This window comes from Sturnus vulgaris, chromosome Z (genome assembly GCF_052056855.1).
Source record: "Sturnus vulgaris isolate bStuVul1 chromosome Z, bStuVul1.hap1, whole genome shotgun sequence".
NCBI classification, from domain to species: domain Eukaryota; kingdom Metazoa; phylum Chordata; class Aves; order Passeriformes; family Sturnidae; genus Sturnus; species Sturnus vulgaris.
In genome coordinates, this window is record NC_142283.1 from 72,963,920 (window position 1) to 72,983,111 (window position 19,192).

At 41.6% G+C, this 19,192-nt stretch overlaps 1 protein-coding gene across 2 annotated transcripts in view; it reads right to left on the minus strand.

The window, feature by feature from the left end:
• UNC13B (unc-13 homolog B) overlaps window positions 1-19,192 on the minus strand; it is a 205,786-nt gene that overhangs the window by 116,643 nt on the left and 69,951 nt on the right. For both annotated transcript variants that reach the window (XM_014886034.2, XM_088157158.1), the window contains exons 9-10: window positions 11,229-11,555; window positions 9,233-9,323 (exon numbers count right to left, since the gene is read on the minus strand). In XM_014886034.2, the coding sequence (XP_014741520.2) occupies window positions 9,233-9,323; window positions 11,229-11,555 (418 nt within the window). The remainder of the gene's footprint in view (window positions 1-9,232; window positions 9,324-11,228; window positions 11,556-19,192) is intronic.

Consider the following 19,192-nt stretch of genomic DNA (forward strand, 5'->3'; position numbering starts at 1 on the left):
CCACGGGAACATAGTGAGGTTTAATAAGGCTAAGTGCTGGTGCTGCACCTGGGTCAGGACAACCCAGTATCAGCACAGGCTGGGCATGAACAGATGGAGCAGCCCTGCCCAGAAGGGCTTGGGGGTGCTGTGGGGGAGAGGCTGGACATGCCCTGGCCATGGCACTCCCAGCCCAGAGAGCCAAACGTGTCCTGGGCTGCATCCAGAGCCCCGTGGGCAGCAGGGCAGGGAGGGGATTCTGCCCCTCTGCTCTGCTCTGCTGAGACCCACCTGGAGCACTGCATCCAGAGCTGGGGTCCCTGCACAGGAGGGACAGGGACCTGCTGGAGTGAGCCCAGAGGAGGCCACCAAGATGATCAGAGGGATGGAGCATGGCTGAGAAAGCTGGGATTGGTCAACCTGGAAATGAGAAAGTTCCAGGGTGATCTGTTTGTGACATGAAGGGACCCCACAAGGAAGATGGAGAAGGACTATTCACAGTGACAGGACAAAGAAAAATGGTTTCAGACTGAAAGAGAGTAGGTTTAGTTTAGACATGGGTAAGAAATTCTTTACTGTGAGAGTGGTGAGGCAGTGAGACAGAGAAGCTGTGGGTGATCCATCCTTAGCAGTGTTCAAGGTCAGGTTGGGTGGGGCTTTGAGCAATCTGGTCTAATTGAAGGTATCCCTGGCCACGGCAGGGGGGTTGGAATTAGACCATCTTTAATGCAAGCCATCCTATGATTCTATGATTCAATTTTATATACTATGTAACACCATGCAGAACTGGAGTACTGATGTCTTCAGGCATTGTATTATGCAATATTAACAGCTTTTTGACTTATGAATACTACTTTTACAATGGGGGGAGGGGAACAAACCAATCCCCTTACTTCAATCTGGATGCATGGTACTGGAAGACTTCAGTTACACAAGCCATATATGACTCCAAAAATTGGCTCAGAAGCATGCCAGGCAAGCCTGCCCTACATCTAAACAAGTTATACAACGACATAGTTTGGAAAACAAGAAACAACTAAGAGAAATGCAATACTAAAACAAAAGTTGTCCTAGCCCCCTTTTTTTGACCTTCTGGCTTTTCCTACAAAGTTATGTTATTATTCAATGCATTTGCTAACACTGCACAAATAGTTACTGCTTCGTTTATGATGCTCTCAGCTACTGCTGGTTAACTCATCTTTTCTTCAACTCTTGTGCTTTGTAAGCTGAAGCCCACTGCTATCTCTCTGGTGCAGCATTTCTTGTACAGATTGCTTCAGTAATACACAGAACTGGGAAATATCCCCTCCTCCCACACAGATCCTTAAAAATAGGAGTGTGAAGTCTGGCTCTCCCAACAGCCAATGCTATTTTTAAGGGCTGCGTATGTGGCAGGTAGGAGTCCCCCCACCCACCTCTCCCATTGCACCCCTATTTTGAGCAGAAGCAACTGGTTTACTCCAGTGTCAGATGAAACTCTCACAATTTTCCCCAATAAGCACCATGCGTGAGTGTCGTGTCAAGGTGATCAGGACACCACAGGTTTCTGTGCCCCTTTCCAAATCAGACACAACCTCTCACCAGAGCACATTGCTGTAATTCTGTTTGCCATTACATCCCCAAAACAAGGTGCAAAGAGGGGAGTTTTGCATAAGGTGGCAATGGTTGTCTCAGCTCTCTTTCTAGTGTTCTTCTATGGCCTTTAGTAGGTACTACACAGAGGATTCAGTCCACTCTCCAAAAAAATCTGGGTTTCATTTTTACTGAAAGCTTCACCACTGCAGCAGGTCCTAAGAAAAGACAATCCCTTCGTCAAGAAGGTTTTTGGAAGAGTCTTGGTACAAATGTGAATGCAAGCTGGGCAGCATCAAGTAAGAGAAAAGAGCTACTGTAGTTTATCCCACTTCAGAGGGATGAGCTATGTGCACACAGATAGTTCCTTCAGCCTGTCACACTCATGTCACTTCTGAACATAACCACCACAGAAACTCTTGTGACCTGATAGCCTGTGATAAATTTTGCCAGAAAAAAAAGGCAGAAATCACGGATACACAGTCTTACCAAGAATCTAGGAGTTGTACAAGACAAAGGTCATCTTCACATTGCCAGTGCACTGCTGCCACCCACATCTTGCTCTCTGATTAGGAGAGGTACACTTGCATGGAGAGGAAGAAAGGTGACTAAGATACCTTTTCCTTCAGAAAACACCAACTTGTCACACAAAATCTGCTTTACAGGACCATAACAAATTTCAGTGAGAATATTTCTCTAGCCTAAGATGTCCAAACAGTGGAGGGAGTGCAGAGAAGAGTTGTTCCCTGAAGGAGAGTTAAATCTTAGCAGTCAATGCACTTTTCTAAACCATGGCAAACCTAGATTAAAATCTCAGCATCTCGCAGTACTGAGATCAAGAACAAGAGTGCTATTCTTCCCTTATTCTAGACATACCTACCGTAAAAAAATTAATAGCTATAATGACATTCTATTTACAACGAGCACTGTCATTATGACCTTAGAGAAGCACAGAGCTCAGCCAAACTGAACATAATGTGCAGTACTGGCACAAAGAAAGAGATGCACTGATTGTGTAACACACCATGTTTGTAAACTATATATATATCTATGTTGCACAAACACCTTCTCTTTCTTTTTAAGGAAATAAATGGAATAAACTTTGGAAGAAAAGTAAACTAATCTTGGATTTCCATTTAAAGGCTTCAAAGCAATTTTGACTTACAGATATGTACAGTTTACAACACAAGTCTAGAGAAGCAGAACCCCCTGAATTTGTTTGGGATTTTTTCTAACCAGCAACAAGTACATTGGAGAAAACTGAAGGGGACTGATGCCCAATGTGCCAATGTATCTGAGGGATACAGATCATCAACACCAAAAGTAGATTTTAGCAGAGATGAGTGTCAATATATTGATATGTTCAGAGAAGCTTGCAGAAAGTCCTGTTAGCAATTGAGCAGGCTCCGAGCTGCTGTGGTCTTCATGAAAAACACTGCACATTGCTTCACAAGAGAGCATTTGTCTTAAAAAACTGATCTTTTCCACTGCAGGTAAGGTTATCAAACAGTTGCTCAAAAATCACAACAGAAGCTAATGAAGGCACAACACTATTTTCTGGTGTGTACATACAAATAATTATTGCTTTGCTCTAACATAATGCTCATTGTAAAGCACATTAAAAATTATAGTAGGTCTTAGGGAATCTCAGAAGGATAAATAAAAATGGCTTTTATCCAAAACAGATGTGAATATGTAGGTATTTTATTTAAGACACTTGAACAAGAAAGAAGCTTTCCCTCGTTTGAGTACAGCCTATCTGCTGAACTGCTCCTGACAGAGAGGCAACAACACACACAGGTTGTTCAGACACCAGCGAATCGCCCCACACTAATGGCTGCCTCAGGAAAGGCACAAATGGCTTTGGAGAGTCTCACAAGACTTGCCAGCCTGCAAACTCAGATGCAACAGAGAGAACCAAGACTATGGCAGGGGGAGACAGTTTCCACGACTTTTGTATTTGAACGCTTTCCATATAACTATTGCTGTGCAAATCCCTAAAAGATCTAAAAGCTGCATTTGCAGTAAGGATTTGACTACCATAGCCACCTAACACCAGACAGTACCACTGGCAGCAAGCCTTGGATCATGCCTGACCAACAGGATGTCCACCTGAGGGTAGGAAGGGCACATTCATGACCACAAGAATGTTCTACAGATCCCCACCAACACTGATTCCCAGGACACTGGATCAGGAATGTTGGTATTCTGGTGGGGATTAAGACAGCTCCATAGATAATTAGATAGAAAAGAGGGAAAATATACTGTAGACATACTTTTTCTGCATGAAGAGAAATTTCTAGTAACTCTCTTTTAGAGTCACAATGCTTCAGTTTGCTTCTTTGCCACTGTGTGGGAGGCTTTGAAAATGCAGAGCTTACTCATCTTCACGGGACTGATAAAGAGACACCTAGGCAACAAAGCTCAAGGGAAATAAAATGCCAAAAGTAAATTATTGCATGGACTGCAAAATCCATGAGAGGTGGAAAAGGACAGCTTCCAGTCTTTTGCTGGCTCAAAGCAGTTTGTTCTCCACTAACCGAATGGGCTGATGCACTGGTTTTACTGACGAGAGGGCCTAGGTTCACATATGGGGGTTGACTTGAATCACACAGGGACAGGAAGAAAACTTACAACCAAAATTGCAACCAAAAGTGGCACCAGACCCTGCTGGTCTCTTCACCATGAGTTTAAGTCCAGCAAAGCCTCCTTAGGGCATCCCACTGTTGCTTATGAAGGGAACAATGGTGCTTTGCACCAACAGCTTGCTTTCTCAAAATCTAAATAGAGCTTCACACTACAAAATCACCCTCACAACACAGCACCCTCCCTGGACCAGGGCTTTTAAAACTGAGACTCTCATGGTTCTTAAACATTTGCAGGTGCTTGATCAGAGGTGAAGCTAGAGAGCATGGGAAAATCAGACTAAGGATATGACTGGGTACCTGTAACACTAAAGAAATACCTCCTTTAGGCCCTGTTACTTCAGGTATTCATAATAGTCCAGAAAACTACTGTCATGAACTACATCTGCCATCTCAGTATGTGATCTGACTATGTATCAGTCAAAAAGAAGAGACTATTGACATTTAATGGGGAAAGACAAAGGTTAAATCAAAATAATTGGTATAGAATTGCATTATTAAAAAAAATAGGAAGAAACACTGCTCTTGTTACTTTGGTTTTGAAACAAAAGCAAAGATTGACGTATTTAATACACTGACATAAAAGAGGAAAATTACGCATAAGACGTTTTCCCTCTCAACAAATTCAATGTAAGTGGAGACAATCTCAGATCCCATACCCTCTTCTAATATTTAAATATATCTGAAAAAGTTGGTAAAACAGGTAATTTGATGATTTGACTGAATTCTTGCTCTTCTCTGGTCTGTCTATTCTTCTTTTACACAAAAATCAGATTCAAATTTTTATAATTTCAGAAGTCACACAGCTGTGTCCCTAGCTGGAGGCAATTTCAGTTACTGAGGGCTGCAAGCTGAAGATGTAATAGCTATATGTTTGTTCTTCTTCTGGAAAAGAAGCTCCCACTGAGGGACTGCAGCAGATGAGCTATCAATTAATCCCTCTTTGTAGTCGAAGTTCTAAGTGTGAAGGTGAGGATTACTGAGTCATTCCTAGCAGGGCTGAAAACCCTAGTTGATTCTGGCATAATTAAGTTTCCTCTTCACAGAGAAAGAGAACAAGAAAAACAGCAGAAGTGAAGAACAAAACGTACGTGCATGCTACAACAAACTTTTTTTAACATGCACAATTACAAATTCCTGTGCCATTTTGTAACTGTCAAGTCTTAATTAAAAGAATACATTTCTCTGACTCATGGTCAGAATGTAGGATGCATGTACATTATTCACATGAATATTAATCTTTTCCCAGGTAGGAGGCTGAATTGCTCAGGGGATTTATAATCCCATCACATCACATATGGAAAACTTCTTGTGTGTCTTTTTCTTTTTTGGACTTTTTTTTTATTCTTTCAAATTTCAGTCAGATCACTAGCAATTAAGGGTTGCAAGAATCATTTCAGTTGCTGTGTGATATCAGTCCAGCCCCTCAGATCTGTGAGGTGCAGCTCTATGTGTATTCATGAATTGTTAGAGCACATGGAGAAAGAGGAACACAGAAATGTGCTGGTGACATCTCTTTGAACACTAAGGACATAACCACCTGCTCTGAAGTGCTGGAACAAACAAGGAGAGTCCTCCTGAAAGCTCCTAGGTAATGACAGAAGATGGAAAGATGTTAATACAGTGACCAGAGAAATGAGACGTGATCTTTTCTAGCTACCAGGAGTATCACCTGCTTAGACTATCACCACAGGGACCTTTAAAATCCTGATCCTCATCTGAAAGTCTGTCCTTGCATCACTGACCTTCAAACAAAATCTATGAACAAGCTGATGACTCAACTTGCACAGAAAGCAACCAGCAGAGAACCTCCTCTAGATTTGAGCATAAGTGAGATGCATACTAAGCATATTTGAGACGCAAAAGCATCTGAGGAAACTGTGAGAGTCGTCCTGATACCTTAGAAGGAAAGGAACTAGACAAGTTAGAAAAAACTACGTGATTCAAGAACACAAACTAATAAAAACTCAGAAAGTCAGTGTATAGAGCTCAAAAGAAAGAGGTACAAAGGGCCAGGGAGTTCAGGAAGCTGTTAATAGCTAATGAACCAGCATTACCATCAGAACCTGCCCCAGTGAAGAAACCTCCTGCCCCCTTGGAGGGCTTGAACTCTCTTCTTGAGGAAGTTTTTAAGGACAAAAATGATTGCACAGGAAAGGAATCAAAAGGCTGGAGCACAAAATTAAACATCTAGCAATGAACACACAATATGACAAATAAAGGATGGATACCATTCATTGGAAGACAGAGGTATCATCAGGTGGCATTATGAAGGCTGGAAATTTGATTACTTAATTGCTTCAGGTCTTCAGTGAAAAGAGACAAGCACAGTCAGGCAGCTGACAGAATTAATACTGGACTGTATAGAGGTTTTAAAAGAAAAAGGCTTAGAAAGATAAAAAAGAGGCTGCAGTAAAAAAAAAAAAATTGCAAAAAAACCCTCACCTTATCTGTCTCTTAAGTCAGATATACGGCTCTGATGAATGTCTATCCTCAGGTTCTAGGTTGCAGCACTGATAATCACTAAGCAATAAGAACTTGAGGAACAGGCAAAATGAAGATTTGAAAAAGGCAAAGCCAGTATTTTTGCTTTAAAAGTAGTAAGAAAAAGTCCTGGATAATTATAAAAGCACTAACTTCAACACACACACACTTTCCAGTTTCCTGAGGACTGAAGACTGGAACAAATAATCAAATTATTTGCAAATCTTATGGAACATGAAAAGGAGAGAAATAACTATGAGCATGGTATCATCAAGAGTAAAACTGTGTCAAATGCATTTAACTTCCTTCTACGACAAGCTAAATTATTCTAAGGGGTAGAAAGAGAATAACAGAAAATAATTGAAGTTTTATACTCTGTGATCTGGATGAAGCTGTTAAAATAGATGCAAAACATACTGGTAAAAAGATTATAATCATGGTAGCCAAATTCAAATAATGTATCAAGCAAGATCCCTCAGGCAACTCTGGTAGCACACAGGCCATCAGCTTTTACGACCACAGACTCTTGTCACAGACAAGAGTGATTTGTGATTTGAATGATTTGTTCATGTAAAAGGTAAGGAACAGACAGACAACAAAGTGTTTACAAAATGAAAAAACCCCAAATTCTATAAGAACAAGTGCAAAGCCGTATTCAGCTGTAATCCAACACAAAGATAGGCTATGCAATGACAGACAAAACTCTTTTGCAGAAGGAACTTCAGCTCTGGAAATATAAAAGGTTAACTGTGCATCAGTGATAGCTGTGATAAAAAAAGCACCGTCACAGCAGGACAGCCTATATATCTCGGGACATCAGGACAGTGTATCTTGGAATATCAGGACCACAGGAGAACAAAGTCTGGGTTGCTCTATAGTGCACATGAGGAGGCTCTCAGCTGGATTTCTACATTCAGCTTTGGACACTGCACTTCAGGGAAAACTAAGAAATGAGTAGGAGAGAGAATAAAAAAAAAAGCCAGGCTGATGGAAGAGTGCCTAAAAATCCTGGCAGAAAAAGACTAAAGAAGAAGGGTCATCTAGTTAACGCAAGAAGAGCAAGTGAGGCTTTGTCCTGTTTTTTGTAGTAGCCCTTTACTTTTCCAATATTCCTTGTCCTAATCATGAGACATGGATTTATACGGAACAAGAGACACCTAGAGCAAGGGTAAGGAAAGTCTTTGGACAGAAAAGGCAGCTAAGCCCCAGAGAAGGCTTCTGGAAAGCTCCAATTCCTACATTTTTTGGTTCAAGGGAATTTTTTATCAATTGACAGCAATGATCAAGGCAAAGCAAATAATGACATTTTGCTATCAAAACGAAACCACGGTTTCAGTAACAATCATCTCAAAGCATGTCATCCTTCCAATTCAGTAGAATCACAAAACGATGCTGAACCACCTCATGGACCTTCTACCCTCTCAGAAAAAGAGAGAGATCCATGGATAGGTGCTGTTGAATCTCTTGTTCCTTATTTGTGCACTTATGTTTTTCATAAGGCACAGAAAACTGTTTTGTTTGCAAAATCTACAAATTCACAGCAGAAGTCATTTCTTCCTAAATATTAGTGGTGTTCTTCACTTTCCATGTCATACTGAGAGTTTTAGAGTTTTCATCCAAATCCTTTCAGCTCAGAAGTGAAGCCATTGTTACATGAAAAAGCATTTACAATACAGATAAGACAAGAGAAAAATTGTTTTGCCTCCCCAGATGCAAAGCAACAACAACATCAACAACAATCAGTGCTCGGAAATTTGCAAAAATCCACAGGAGAAAGTCCTGATTGTGACAGATACTGTAAAATCTCTTAAAAATACAAAACAAGTAATCTCTAGAAGAAAGTAGTATTTCTAAGTGAAATATATTAACTCTGCACTTGGGGTAGCAGGCAAATTCTAGGGAACATGAACACCATATGTTATCTTTCTGTGGGCATATAGATGGATAAAATCATAAGAATTTTTTTTTAAATCCAACTTTTTGGTTCTGAAACACTGTTTTCTAAAACAAGAGTGTTTATACTGTTATAGAAAATGTCACAACCTTTTCCTTTTGACTTCCCAAATCAAGTCTATTTATTTTTAAATCTTACTTTCATGAGATGGAAATACCAAGGCTTACTATACACCCACTTCCAATAAGTATATATAAAAATATTTGATGCAAAGTTTCCCAAGGAACATTTTCACACGACAAATAATACAGATAACTCCTACCAAACTAACAAGTATCCTCAAGTTGCCTTGAGAAAAAGTCTTCATTTCAAACAATTTAGAATAAACCATTTATGTCCTAGACACCGTTATTATTATTAGCAAATTCAGAGCTAATTTCTCAGCTTCTGATATTCATCTCTAGTTCCACACAATGATGTTAAAAACATCTGGTAGAATCAGAGAGCTCTAAAACCATCACAACATGCTGCAGTCCTGAACAATACATCCAATAAAATTCTTGTCTGCAAAACATCAAGAGGTGTCTTGCAATGAAGAAGAAGTGAAACCTTGAGCCAGCGCAGCTCAGAAAAGGAGCAGAGCAATACTCCATCCTACCTGTTGAAGCTGCAGTCGGACTTTGCTAATGGCTCTAATCCAATGGGCTCTTGCTGGAGGAAATGGTGGTGGCTCAATGTCACCCTGGAAGCTTGAAAGCAAGAAAGAGGAAATCACTACATGAAAGAAATTTATCTGTAGCACGAAAGATTCAATCATATAGTGCAATTGCAGCTTCTGCTCTGAAGGAACCAACAGGCTCCAGTCAGCACAGCTGTTCATGTGCTTTGGGAACTGAGAGGCTAAAGCAGAGGTTTCCTTAAACTCAGGAGCCATCTTGGAAACTGATGAGCTGAAAGACATGAGCTGTACACAATCCAAACCCAGAAGGAAGATGATGTTTGTGTGAACATGAGAAAAGCAGTCTATGACACCAGACCAATCCAGTGCAACAATGGTATAATTACATACACAAAGAGGTGGATGGAAGATTTTACATCCCCACGCTTGTTGCAGTTCCTTTTTAGCTACTGCCCCTTCCTACTCCTCCTGCTACAAATTTACAGTCCCTTCTTTAGTGGAAGCACTGGCAACAGGACTCAGCCCTGAGTTTCCGCTGTGCACTGAACCTCTGTCACTCCACTCCCTCCTACAGCTTTTCAAAAGGACATGCAGATCTGTCAGGAATGCTCCACCTCAGTGCCCCACAGCACATCTTGCAATCCCTGACCTTGTGATACCTTGGGTTTTTGGTTGCATTCCTGCTTCTGCATGTTGCTGAGGTGAAAATCACAAAAACAAGCATCTTTTCCTGTCTGCAAAGCACCCACCCCACACTGCTGACTGCATAAAACAACCCCATAGATGAGACCAACACACATCCATGCTACAGGTCTAGCTCAGATGCAGCTCTAGGGATCAACACTCAGAGCTCAGTTCCATGGCTGCTCCATGGAGACAGGAGAGCACTGCCTGAGGGTGGAGAGAAAGGGAGCCAGTGAGGCAGGAGCATCCAAGTTAGATGCCTAAATTAGCCTGAAATAGACTATGTGAATAACCTTTCCTGTGAACAAATATAGGCCAGCCATTCTGGGACAAGATTCCTGCTGCTCTGTAAGGAAAAGAGAAAAGTGAATCAGAGTTTAAAAACAGTTTAACACTTTTCTTGTCTTGTTTTCCTCTTTTCATCTTTAGTGTAAGGCTTGCCTACACATGAACTCCTGCAGTTAATTCTATAATCCAAGAACAGCGACACCAGCTGTACCCTCCAAGGGTACAGACAGGCAGACATCTTCCCATGGATCTAACTGAACCAGATTTAAAAAAATCCCTCTTACTTATGAAAGTAAAACCACATCCAGGGGCTGCAATGACTTGATTACCTCAAGGAAAAATGTCACTCCCAAATTTAAGTAGTGAAATCTGAAATTTCTGTAAAACCTGTGCAAAACCCAATACTCCACTCCCCCAAACTTGGATGAAATTTTCTTGAAGCCTGTTTTCAATACTGTTGACAGCTTGGAAAGCCAAAGTACAAGGACAAGAAAAGCTGCCACAGTGAGTCAGAGCAACATGCCTATTCATGCTGTAATTCTCTACAACCTACAACTACATAAACATTAACTCTAATGGTGGTAGTCTGCTACACAAGAATGGAACTAGTGAAGCTCTAACCATGAAAACACGTAATTCTTGGTTGCTCAAGCACAAATTTGATCCCACTTGAGAATGGAAGCAGCTATTTTGGAAGGAGTACATTCATCAAACCAGAAACAGAAAATCCAGCAAATGAGCTCCAAGGTGGTGTTCCCCTCTACACACATACAAAAACCATAGTTTTAGCAAGTGTTCCTTTTTGCACACAGGGCAAACATAGCTTCAGTTTAGCCAATGTCCCATAAGTAACTGGTCCTCTACAATAGATGTTTCATAGATCAGCAACATGAGTTGTCAGAAAAGGCTGCAAGAACAACACACAAAATTTGCCCTGGGAAACAGCAAACAGAAGGATCCTCTTTGAACTAGCTGAAAATAAACTGTTAATAGTTTCACCTACCTCATTTGGACTCCTGCATCAGCATCCTTGGGCTTCTCAAGTTCCAGAGGTAACTTAGTTGCAGAATGGTCTGCAGGTTTTTCCTCAGTTTTGCAGACCTTCTCCCCCTCTCCTTTGCCATGAGGCTCCTCTTGGTCCTTGAGCCACGCCTGACCATCCTTCTGGTAGCTGCTCGAACTGTGGTAAGAGTGATTTGACTGCCTTTCCTGGTGATCATCTTCCTGCTCAGAGCCATGGGCACTTTCATGGGAATGTTCCAGCTCACTGAGGTGAGAGCTTTCCTGGCTGACATTGCAAGAGGAGCCATATCTACTACTGCCAGCAGGACTATGAGAGAAGAAAAAAGTCCATTAGAAAAAAACAGTGGCTTAGGAAAACATGAAACAACTTGCATATGCAAGAAACTCAGCAGGACAACTAAATATTACTGAAAAGGCATGCTATTAAGTCATACTTAACTATTACATTCTTATGATTATTATGTAAATATAGACTTGTGGACCTCAAAATTTTGGTAGTAGAAATTTTGGGCAGTAGAAATACTTCATAAGCAGTCTACCAGTATATAAACCATATGTACTTCTTTTGTATATATAAATACATAAATATAAACACTCATAGATGCTCTATGCATTGGTCTTTCTTGCACCAACTACTGCTTCACCTTACACAAGCTGGAAACTGCAGTGAAGATATTCTAATAACCAGACAGGAATAAGAATGGAAACACAGCAATTCAGAGTGAAAGTGTTTCTGTCTTCTGCAGTTTTGCTGCAGTTCGGGTCTTTATCATGTCTATTTAAGATGATTATTGTTTAAAAAAATGTTAACTTTACTTTTATATATTAAAAGTTTATGATAAAATATGTTGCAGTCCAGATTACGACTGTCAAGATCTTCAACTTACAACCTTTTACAAAAGTGGAGCAATTTTTCAAATTAAAGCCACATGTCTCACTCCAGTAGAGCTTTCTCAATAATTAATTTTATATAAAAATACCAGCATCACAGAGGTGTGACTTCTGTGATTCAAGATACCACTTTCAGGACTGAATTCCTAAAATATTCAAACAAAATACAGCAGATGGAAATTTCTCATGCAGTCAGGAAAACGACGGCAAAGAATGAAGCAATACTCATATTTTTCTCTTGCAGTCTTAGAAGAATTTGGAGCCAGGAAGTTCTGTGAGTGCAGAGCTGCAACTGTATGATCAGAGGAACAAGTTTCCCTTATATTACACAGAACTGTATATACACTTAAATATTAGCAGGTCTATATTTTGATTTTTAAGGGTAATTGTAACTTAGCACATGCACAGGACTGAATATACTCATGAAATACTAATATTTTCCTCTACGGACTTTCGTAACTGCATGAAATAAATGCTGCACCAGTATCAGGAAGACCAATCATTAGAATACCTTCACTGATATTTCTGAAAGTTTTAATATATTCAATAATGTGAAGTGAACCTAAGTAAGAACCTAGGTTTTATAATGTATAGAACCATAATGTATATAGTAAGTTAAATTTCTAAAATTTAATACATTTACTCTGCATTTTGAGAACAAAATGTTCCTCCCAACCAACACATTCTACCTCTCACTTTTTTTTTAGCACATGTAATATTATCACTAAACAAGAAAGCCAAGTGAATTGTATGCAGCAGAATTAACACACAAAGACTGCAACTTCTGAAAGGCTAATGAAATTAGCATTAAAAGCATCTCATTCACTGGGACACATTATAATAACATGGGAAATTCAATTACACTTACAGAAAAGGAGTGGGAAAAGGTGAGAAATGGTCTAAAGGCTTGTATGTAACTAGCGACCACAGTTTGCCATATTGTCCGTGACAGCCTTGAGAGATATCACAAACACTGACAACAGGCAGGGGGACTGGGACTGAGCTACAGACATCAGACACCAAGGCACTCTCTACTGCTGTAGCATTGCATTATAAATGGTGAAATCCCATTTATTATGCCTCATTTGTAACTAGCCTTTTCTCATTCAGTTGCTCCACGCTATGCAGATCTGCAGCCAGTGTGTCAGGATGCAGTTCTGCTCCATCAGGAGCAGAATCAAGCCCAGTTTCTCTCTCCTCAGGCTTGTCTGGCACACACTCCTCTGCCTGATCTTCTTTCTGCAGTTCACCTGCAATCACATTCTGCTGATCTTCTGACTCTTTGTCAAGCTTCTCTCCCAGCTCTTTGTTGGACATATCATCAACAGCACTTGCACCTGAGGGCTTTTCAGAATGTTCATTGTCTACAGCAACAGGCTGCTTTGAAGACAACTTCATTTCTATATTTGCATCAGTCACTTGATCAGAGACAGCAGATTTTGAGTTTTCTTCTGAACTGACTGTTCCTAACACCTTGTCATCTGGTTTTGACAAAGCCTGTGGTGGTACATGTGGTTCTTTTTTGGCAGAGGTCTCCTTGATGTCTTTTTGCCAGGGAAAGGAGAAATCTAGCTTTTTCCCAAATACTGCTCCTTGGGCACTCTCTGGCTTACTCACCTTTTCTTCACCACCTCCTTCAAACAGAGACATAGAGAGTTTCTTAAAACTGGACACGAGGCCCTCATCTGTTCCTGCTCTATTCACAGAAGGTGGCTGCTGAGAGAAGAATGACCCAAAAGGTTTTCCACTATCAGAAGATGACATAAAGCCGAATTTGGGCAAACTGGGTATGTTTGGTATTTCAAAGACAGGTTTACTACTGCTTGTATCTGGAGCAGCATTATTAGCTTTACCCTGTTTCTTCAAGTCAGATTTGGAAGCAAACCCTTCTGCAGGGACCTCATCAATTGTTAAATGTTTTTCCTGTTCAGCAGTTTGCTCTCCTACCTCACTTGTCTTCTCTTTGTTCAGCTCAGGCAGATGAACACTGGGTTCATCAGCTGGAGCTGTGGGTTTGCTATCATCACTACTGATCAAATCCTGCTGATCAATACCAGCATTGACCTGATCCCCTGTACCAGCAGGTTCTGATTCAAGTGCAGCACTCTCGTCTATCTGGGAAAGGTTTGTGTCTGCCCTGTTAGTCTGGGCTTCCGTTTCCAGTGAGAGCTCATCAGTAAAGCCAGTGAGAAGGGTGTCAGTGGCCGCCTTGTCTGCAGAAGCAGCTTCTTCCTTTGCTACAGCTGAAGGCCCCACATCTGGTAGGAAAGTACCTACATCAGCCTGGTTAGTGGCCTCAGCCTGCACTGTATCAACTGCACCACTGAGATCAGACTGGCATGGCTGAGTATCTACCACCTCAGAGGGCTGTGTCTCATTATCCTGCTGCAGCACCTCAAGGGTTTCAATCTCACTAGAGACTCCTGTTTCTGGAGTGGCCCTCAAAGGTTCCTCTTTAGAAGTTTCCAAGCTCTTGTTCTCCTCAGTTTCTGTTTTAATAGCAGACTCATTTGTGGAGTTCTCTTCTGCTGAAGCAGGTATTGCATCCTTCTTCACAGAGGTAGAGACATCTCTTTTAGACTCTCTGGCTGCAGCTGTATTTTCTGACTCCCTTGAGTCTTTTCCTGGAATAGACCCAGTGACATCTTTCGCAGCAGTGCTTTGAGGTTTAGGGGTGGATTTTGGAGGCATCTCTTTTGGAGATTCTTTTGGACCTTTGAAGATGCCAAATATATCATTTGTAAAAGCTGGTGCTGGGCCACTTGGGAGTGATGAGAATCCAAAGAAAGAGGAGCTTCTCTTCTGTGCAGGTGGAGGTGCAGTAGCTTGAGGTTGAGAAAAGAAACCAGAAAATGTTTTAGGTGGTTTCATTTTTGTCATGAAACTTGAAAACATTTCAACTGAAGAATCTAGAACTGATTTATCACTCTCAGGTTCCTTTGGTTTGCTTTGCAAATTAGGTGCCTCTGGCATTTTAGGAGAAACATGTGGCTGTTGTGCCCTTTGTAATCTGTCAGTTTGTGCAGGTACTTTTTGTTCTGGCAACTCATTCTGTACACGTACTTCTTCAGAAACCACTTCATTTTTCATGTCGCTCATACTATTTAAGTCATTTAGAGCCTGGGAATCCATCTTATCACCTGAGGCCATGCTATGATCAACCTTTGCAGAAGTTTGCTCTTTAGAAGAATAAGGCTCTTCATCAGTAGGAAGTGCAATATTGTCCATTTTCTCCGTATTACTCAAAGCACTGTCCTCTGCCCTCGGGGGAATACTCTGCTGGTCTTGAGAACCCTCCTGCACAGTGGGAGTCTGAAGGCAAGGACCAGAGGCAGACAAATTGGTTACTGCAGTGTCCTTGGTCTGTGGAAGCTTTTCTGAACCACTCACTTCACTGGCCTGTGGAATCTTTTCTAAGCCACTCTCTCCACTGGTCTGTGGAAGCTTTTCTGAGCCACTCTCTCCACTGGTCTGTGGAAGCTTTTCTAAGCCACTCTCTCCACTGGTCTGTGGAAGCTTTTCTAAACCACTGTCTTCAGCTACTGCAGCAATACTTTGTACATTTTCCACTACCAGCTTTTCTGATTTATTTTCAGAGATCATGAGGTCATTAGACATCTGTTTGCCAGTCACTGCTGCAATAATATCATCAACTTCTTTTTTACTGTCTGCATCTTGTTGCCTGGTAGAACTGCTGGTTTTGATACCAGCATCGGTGGAAACACTTTGCTTCATATGCAGCTTAGCATCCACTGTTTTAGCTGATTTTATATTACTCTCCTGTCTAGGAGCAGTTGGTGACTTAGAGTTCACTGGTTTAGCTCTTTTTTCCTGCCCTGGAGTAGTTTGTGGCTTTTCATCCAAAAAGGATGTCAAATTGAAGAAGCTAAAACTAGTACTTCTTTGAGGTACAGTCTTGTCAGGAGCTGGACCACTGGAGAAGAAGGAGGGCAGATGAAACAGCCCCTCTGTTTCTTGTTGCTTCCCACTAGCAGAAGCAGCAGCAGGTGCTGAAGGCTTTGGCTCATCTGATCCAGTGAAGAAGGAGAATATGCCCTTACTGGCTGGCTGAGATTTCGGAGCAGTGATATCAGAGAAGCTGAATGGCAAACTGAAACCTGACTCTTTGGGCATCTGGTCTGGCTTTGGTTTTGCCCGATTAGCTGTGTCTCCTACACGACCTCCCTGTTGCTTTGGTGTGGCTGTGGGTGTGCTGCTTTGCTGCCCAGCTGGCTGGCCCAGCTGGCTTCCTCTGGGACCTGCACTCACTGGCTTCTGTGAAATATTTCCAGGAGGCACTTTTTTACTTTCAGGAGACTCCTCCACAGCTGCTTTACTTTGTTGTTCCTCTTGCACCCTGTGGCTAGGAGAGACCTGCTTGTCCACGCCTTCTGTTTTCACCTCTTCCTTGGGGGTGGAGGATAGACATGGCATACTGGCACTCTGCAGACCCCCAGACTTCTCAGGTTTCTGCCTTGGCTCAGACACAGTTCTGCTGTTGGGTTTTGGCAGAGTCGTAGTACTTGAGGTTGGTTGAGAAGACACAGGCTCCACTTTGAAGAGATCTCCCAGGGATCCAAGTAAAGATGAGATGCTGGAGGTTTCCTTCTGTTCTGTCTGTTTCACCTCTTCTGGTTTATTACTTTGCCTTTTCTCCAATTCTGGTGATGGCTGTGGCACTTTGCTTACTTGTGTTTTAAAGAAATCAAAAAATCCGGAAGATTGGGGCTTATTGGCAGTTGAGGTTGCAGGAGAATCTTCTCCAAGACTGAACAATTTCAGAGCACTTTTAAATAATGTCTCCTCAGGCTCAGTGGCTGGTTGGCTCTGAGTTGGCTGTGGCTGAATTGGTTCACTAATGGCTGCATGCCTTTCAAGACGCCTGGAAGCTGGTGTTGCTTTAACAGGTCTCTCTTCTCGTACAGGCTTATCATCCATGGCAGTTTGGCTCAGTATAGAAGGAGATCTTGTTAATCCTGGTTTTTTAACACGGATGCTTTCAGTCTGATGTAATTCCAGCTTTTCATTTCTAGCAGCCTCCAAATTAAGTTCCGACAAAGTATTTCTTCTTGGTTCTGATGTAACAGGAAACTTCTGCCCCGCTTGTTCTTCATCCAATTTTTTATTTGGTGTACGTGATAAAACATCAGTCTTATTTTCAGATTGTACTGACCGTGTGTCTGTTCTCTTTGAGGTAGAATCTTCTGACATCTCAGAGCCAGGGCTTGTAGACTTTCCAATTAGTCCACCCAAAGCAGAAAATAAGGAGCTAACTTTGTTCACTGGTGTTTTCTTATCTTCCTCAGTCTTTTTTGCTTCTGTAACTTTTTCAGTAGATGCTGCAGTTTCTTCAGCTTTAGGAGTGGACTGAAACAGCTGGAATCCAAAGAATCCTGATGACCCACTCCCCGAAGCTGTCACTGCTACAGCCTTATCAACTTCCTTGGTGTGGACTTCCTTACTCAGAGATTTATTGAAAGCTGCCCTGGAATGTGTTCTGAGATCAAGGGTTAATGGAGGCTCCTCTGAATGATTCGGGGTTTCCTTCTCAGGTCTGAAATCTACTTTGAGTTTTTGAAGTTTATAACCTGAAAAGTCTAACGGCTGCTCTCTCTGATAATAAATAGACTCCTCAAACATTTGTGAAAAAGTTTCCAAATTCATGTTCATTAGCTGGTCACTCCTCTGCAAAGCCACTGACAAATCCAGGGGTTTATTTGTTGTATAATCATCTAGACTCTCTTCTTCTGCAAACCAAAACAGCTCATCTTCACTGCCAAGAGGGACTTTGAAACCACAAACAGCAATTGTGTTGTCTTCCAGCACAGTACTTGGAATGGAATCCATCTGGAAATTATAATCCCAGCAGTCCATGTAGGAGTAAGTTTCAGGAGCACACACATAGACATACTGTCCAGTGGGATCAGTAAGCAGAGAATATACATACTGGTTGTCACTGTACATGTAGTAGCCACAATCACCATCTTCTGATGGCCACCACATGCCCTGCTCAAGCATCATTATCCACTCCTGATACTCCCGGCTATAGGATGAGTACATTAAGCCTTCATCCATACTTAAAGACTCTTGGTCAATTAATGTCCACATCGTTCCATCACAGCCAGAGGAGTAGCTTAAATCCATGGGCAACTCTTCAAATGAGTAACTACTGTCTCTTTCAAAGGGTGGAAAGTTACTGCAACCATTATTGAGAGAATTAGCAGTCCATGCATCATTTTCTTCCAAACAAATATCTTGAAACATTAACTGGTCAAATGATTCATACGACATTGCACTTAAATCTAGACTCTGTCCATCAAAATTGGCATTAGTCTGCCAATCCATCACATTTGCATTCCCATCCTTTTTACAAAGGTTCACTACCACATCATTTTCAGGCCAGTCCAAGAACTGAGGAGGCAGAACAGGGTTCTGGTTTAACACGTAGTAAACTGGTACTGCTATTCCATGAGCGTCAGCCAGTCCCCCCATTTCATATTCCCATTCAAAGCTAGAATGGCTCCTTGTTTCCTGATAAGCTGAGTACTGCTCCGTAGGGTTATAGCTTTTGTTAGTCAAATTGAGAGATTCATTTGATCCTTTGTTTGAAGGAGATGGAAGAACTTTAGATTCTGCATTCTGGTGAGGAACATGCCTACTATTTACAGGCTTTCCAGACAAGTCCTGTACTTTGGCTTGCAGATTTAGGACCTCAGGGAGGACAGGATGACCCCCATGGGGAGCATGAGGCTCAGTTGTTTCATTTACTCTTGCACTGGATGGGTGGTCAGTAGTGGAAGATTCCACTGCTTTCACTTTATCCTGCTTCTCCTTTGGTTTAGGCAACAGATTTTTTAAGAAGCTGGAAGCTTCCTGCTTTTCTCCAGTGTTGCTTTGACTGTCAGAAGCCATTCCTGAATTACTGGGTTTTGTCTCCAAGCTAGAATCCTCACTTCTATCAAAAAGCTTCATGAAGCCCAGAGAATTTGGTTTTGCCTTCTCTTGCTTACATTCAGACAAGCTTTCACTTGAGGCAAATCTAAGTAAGCCAGA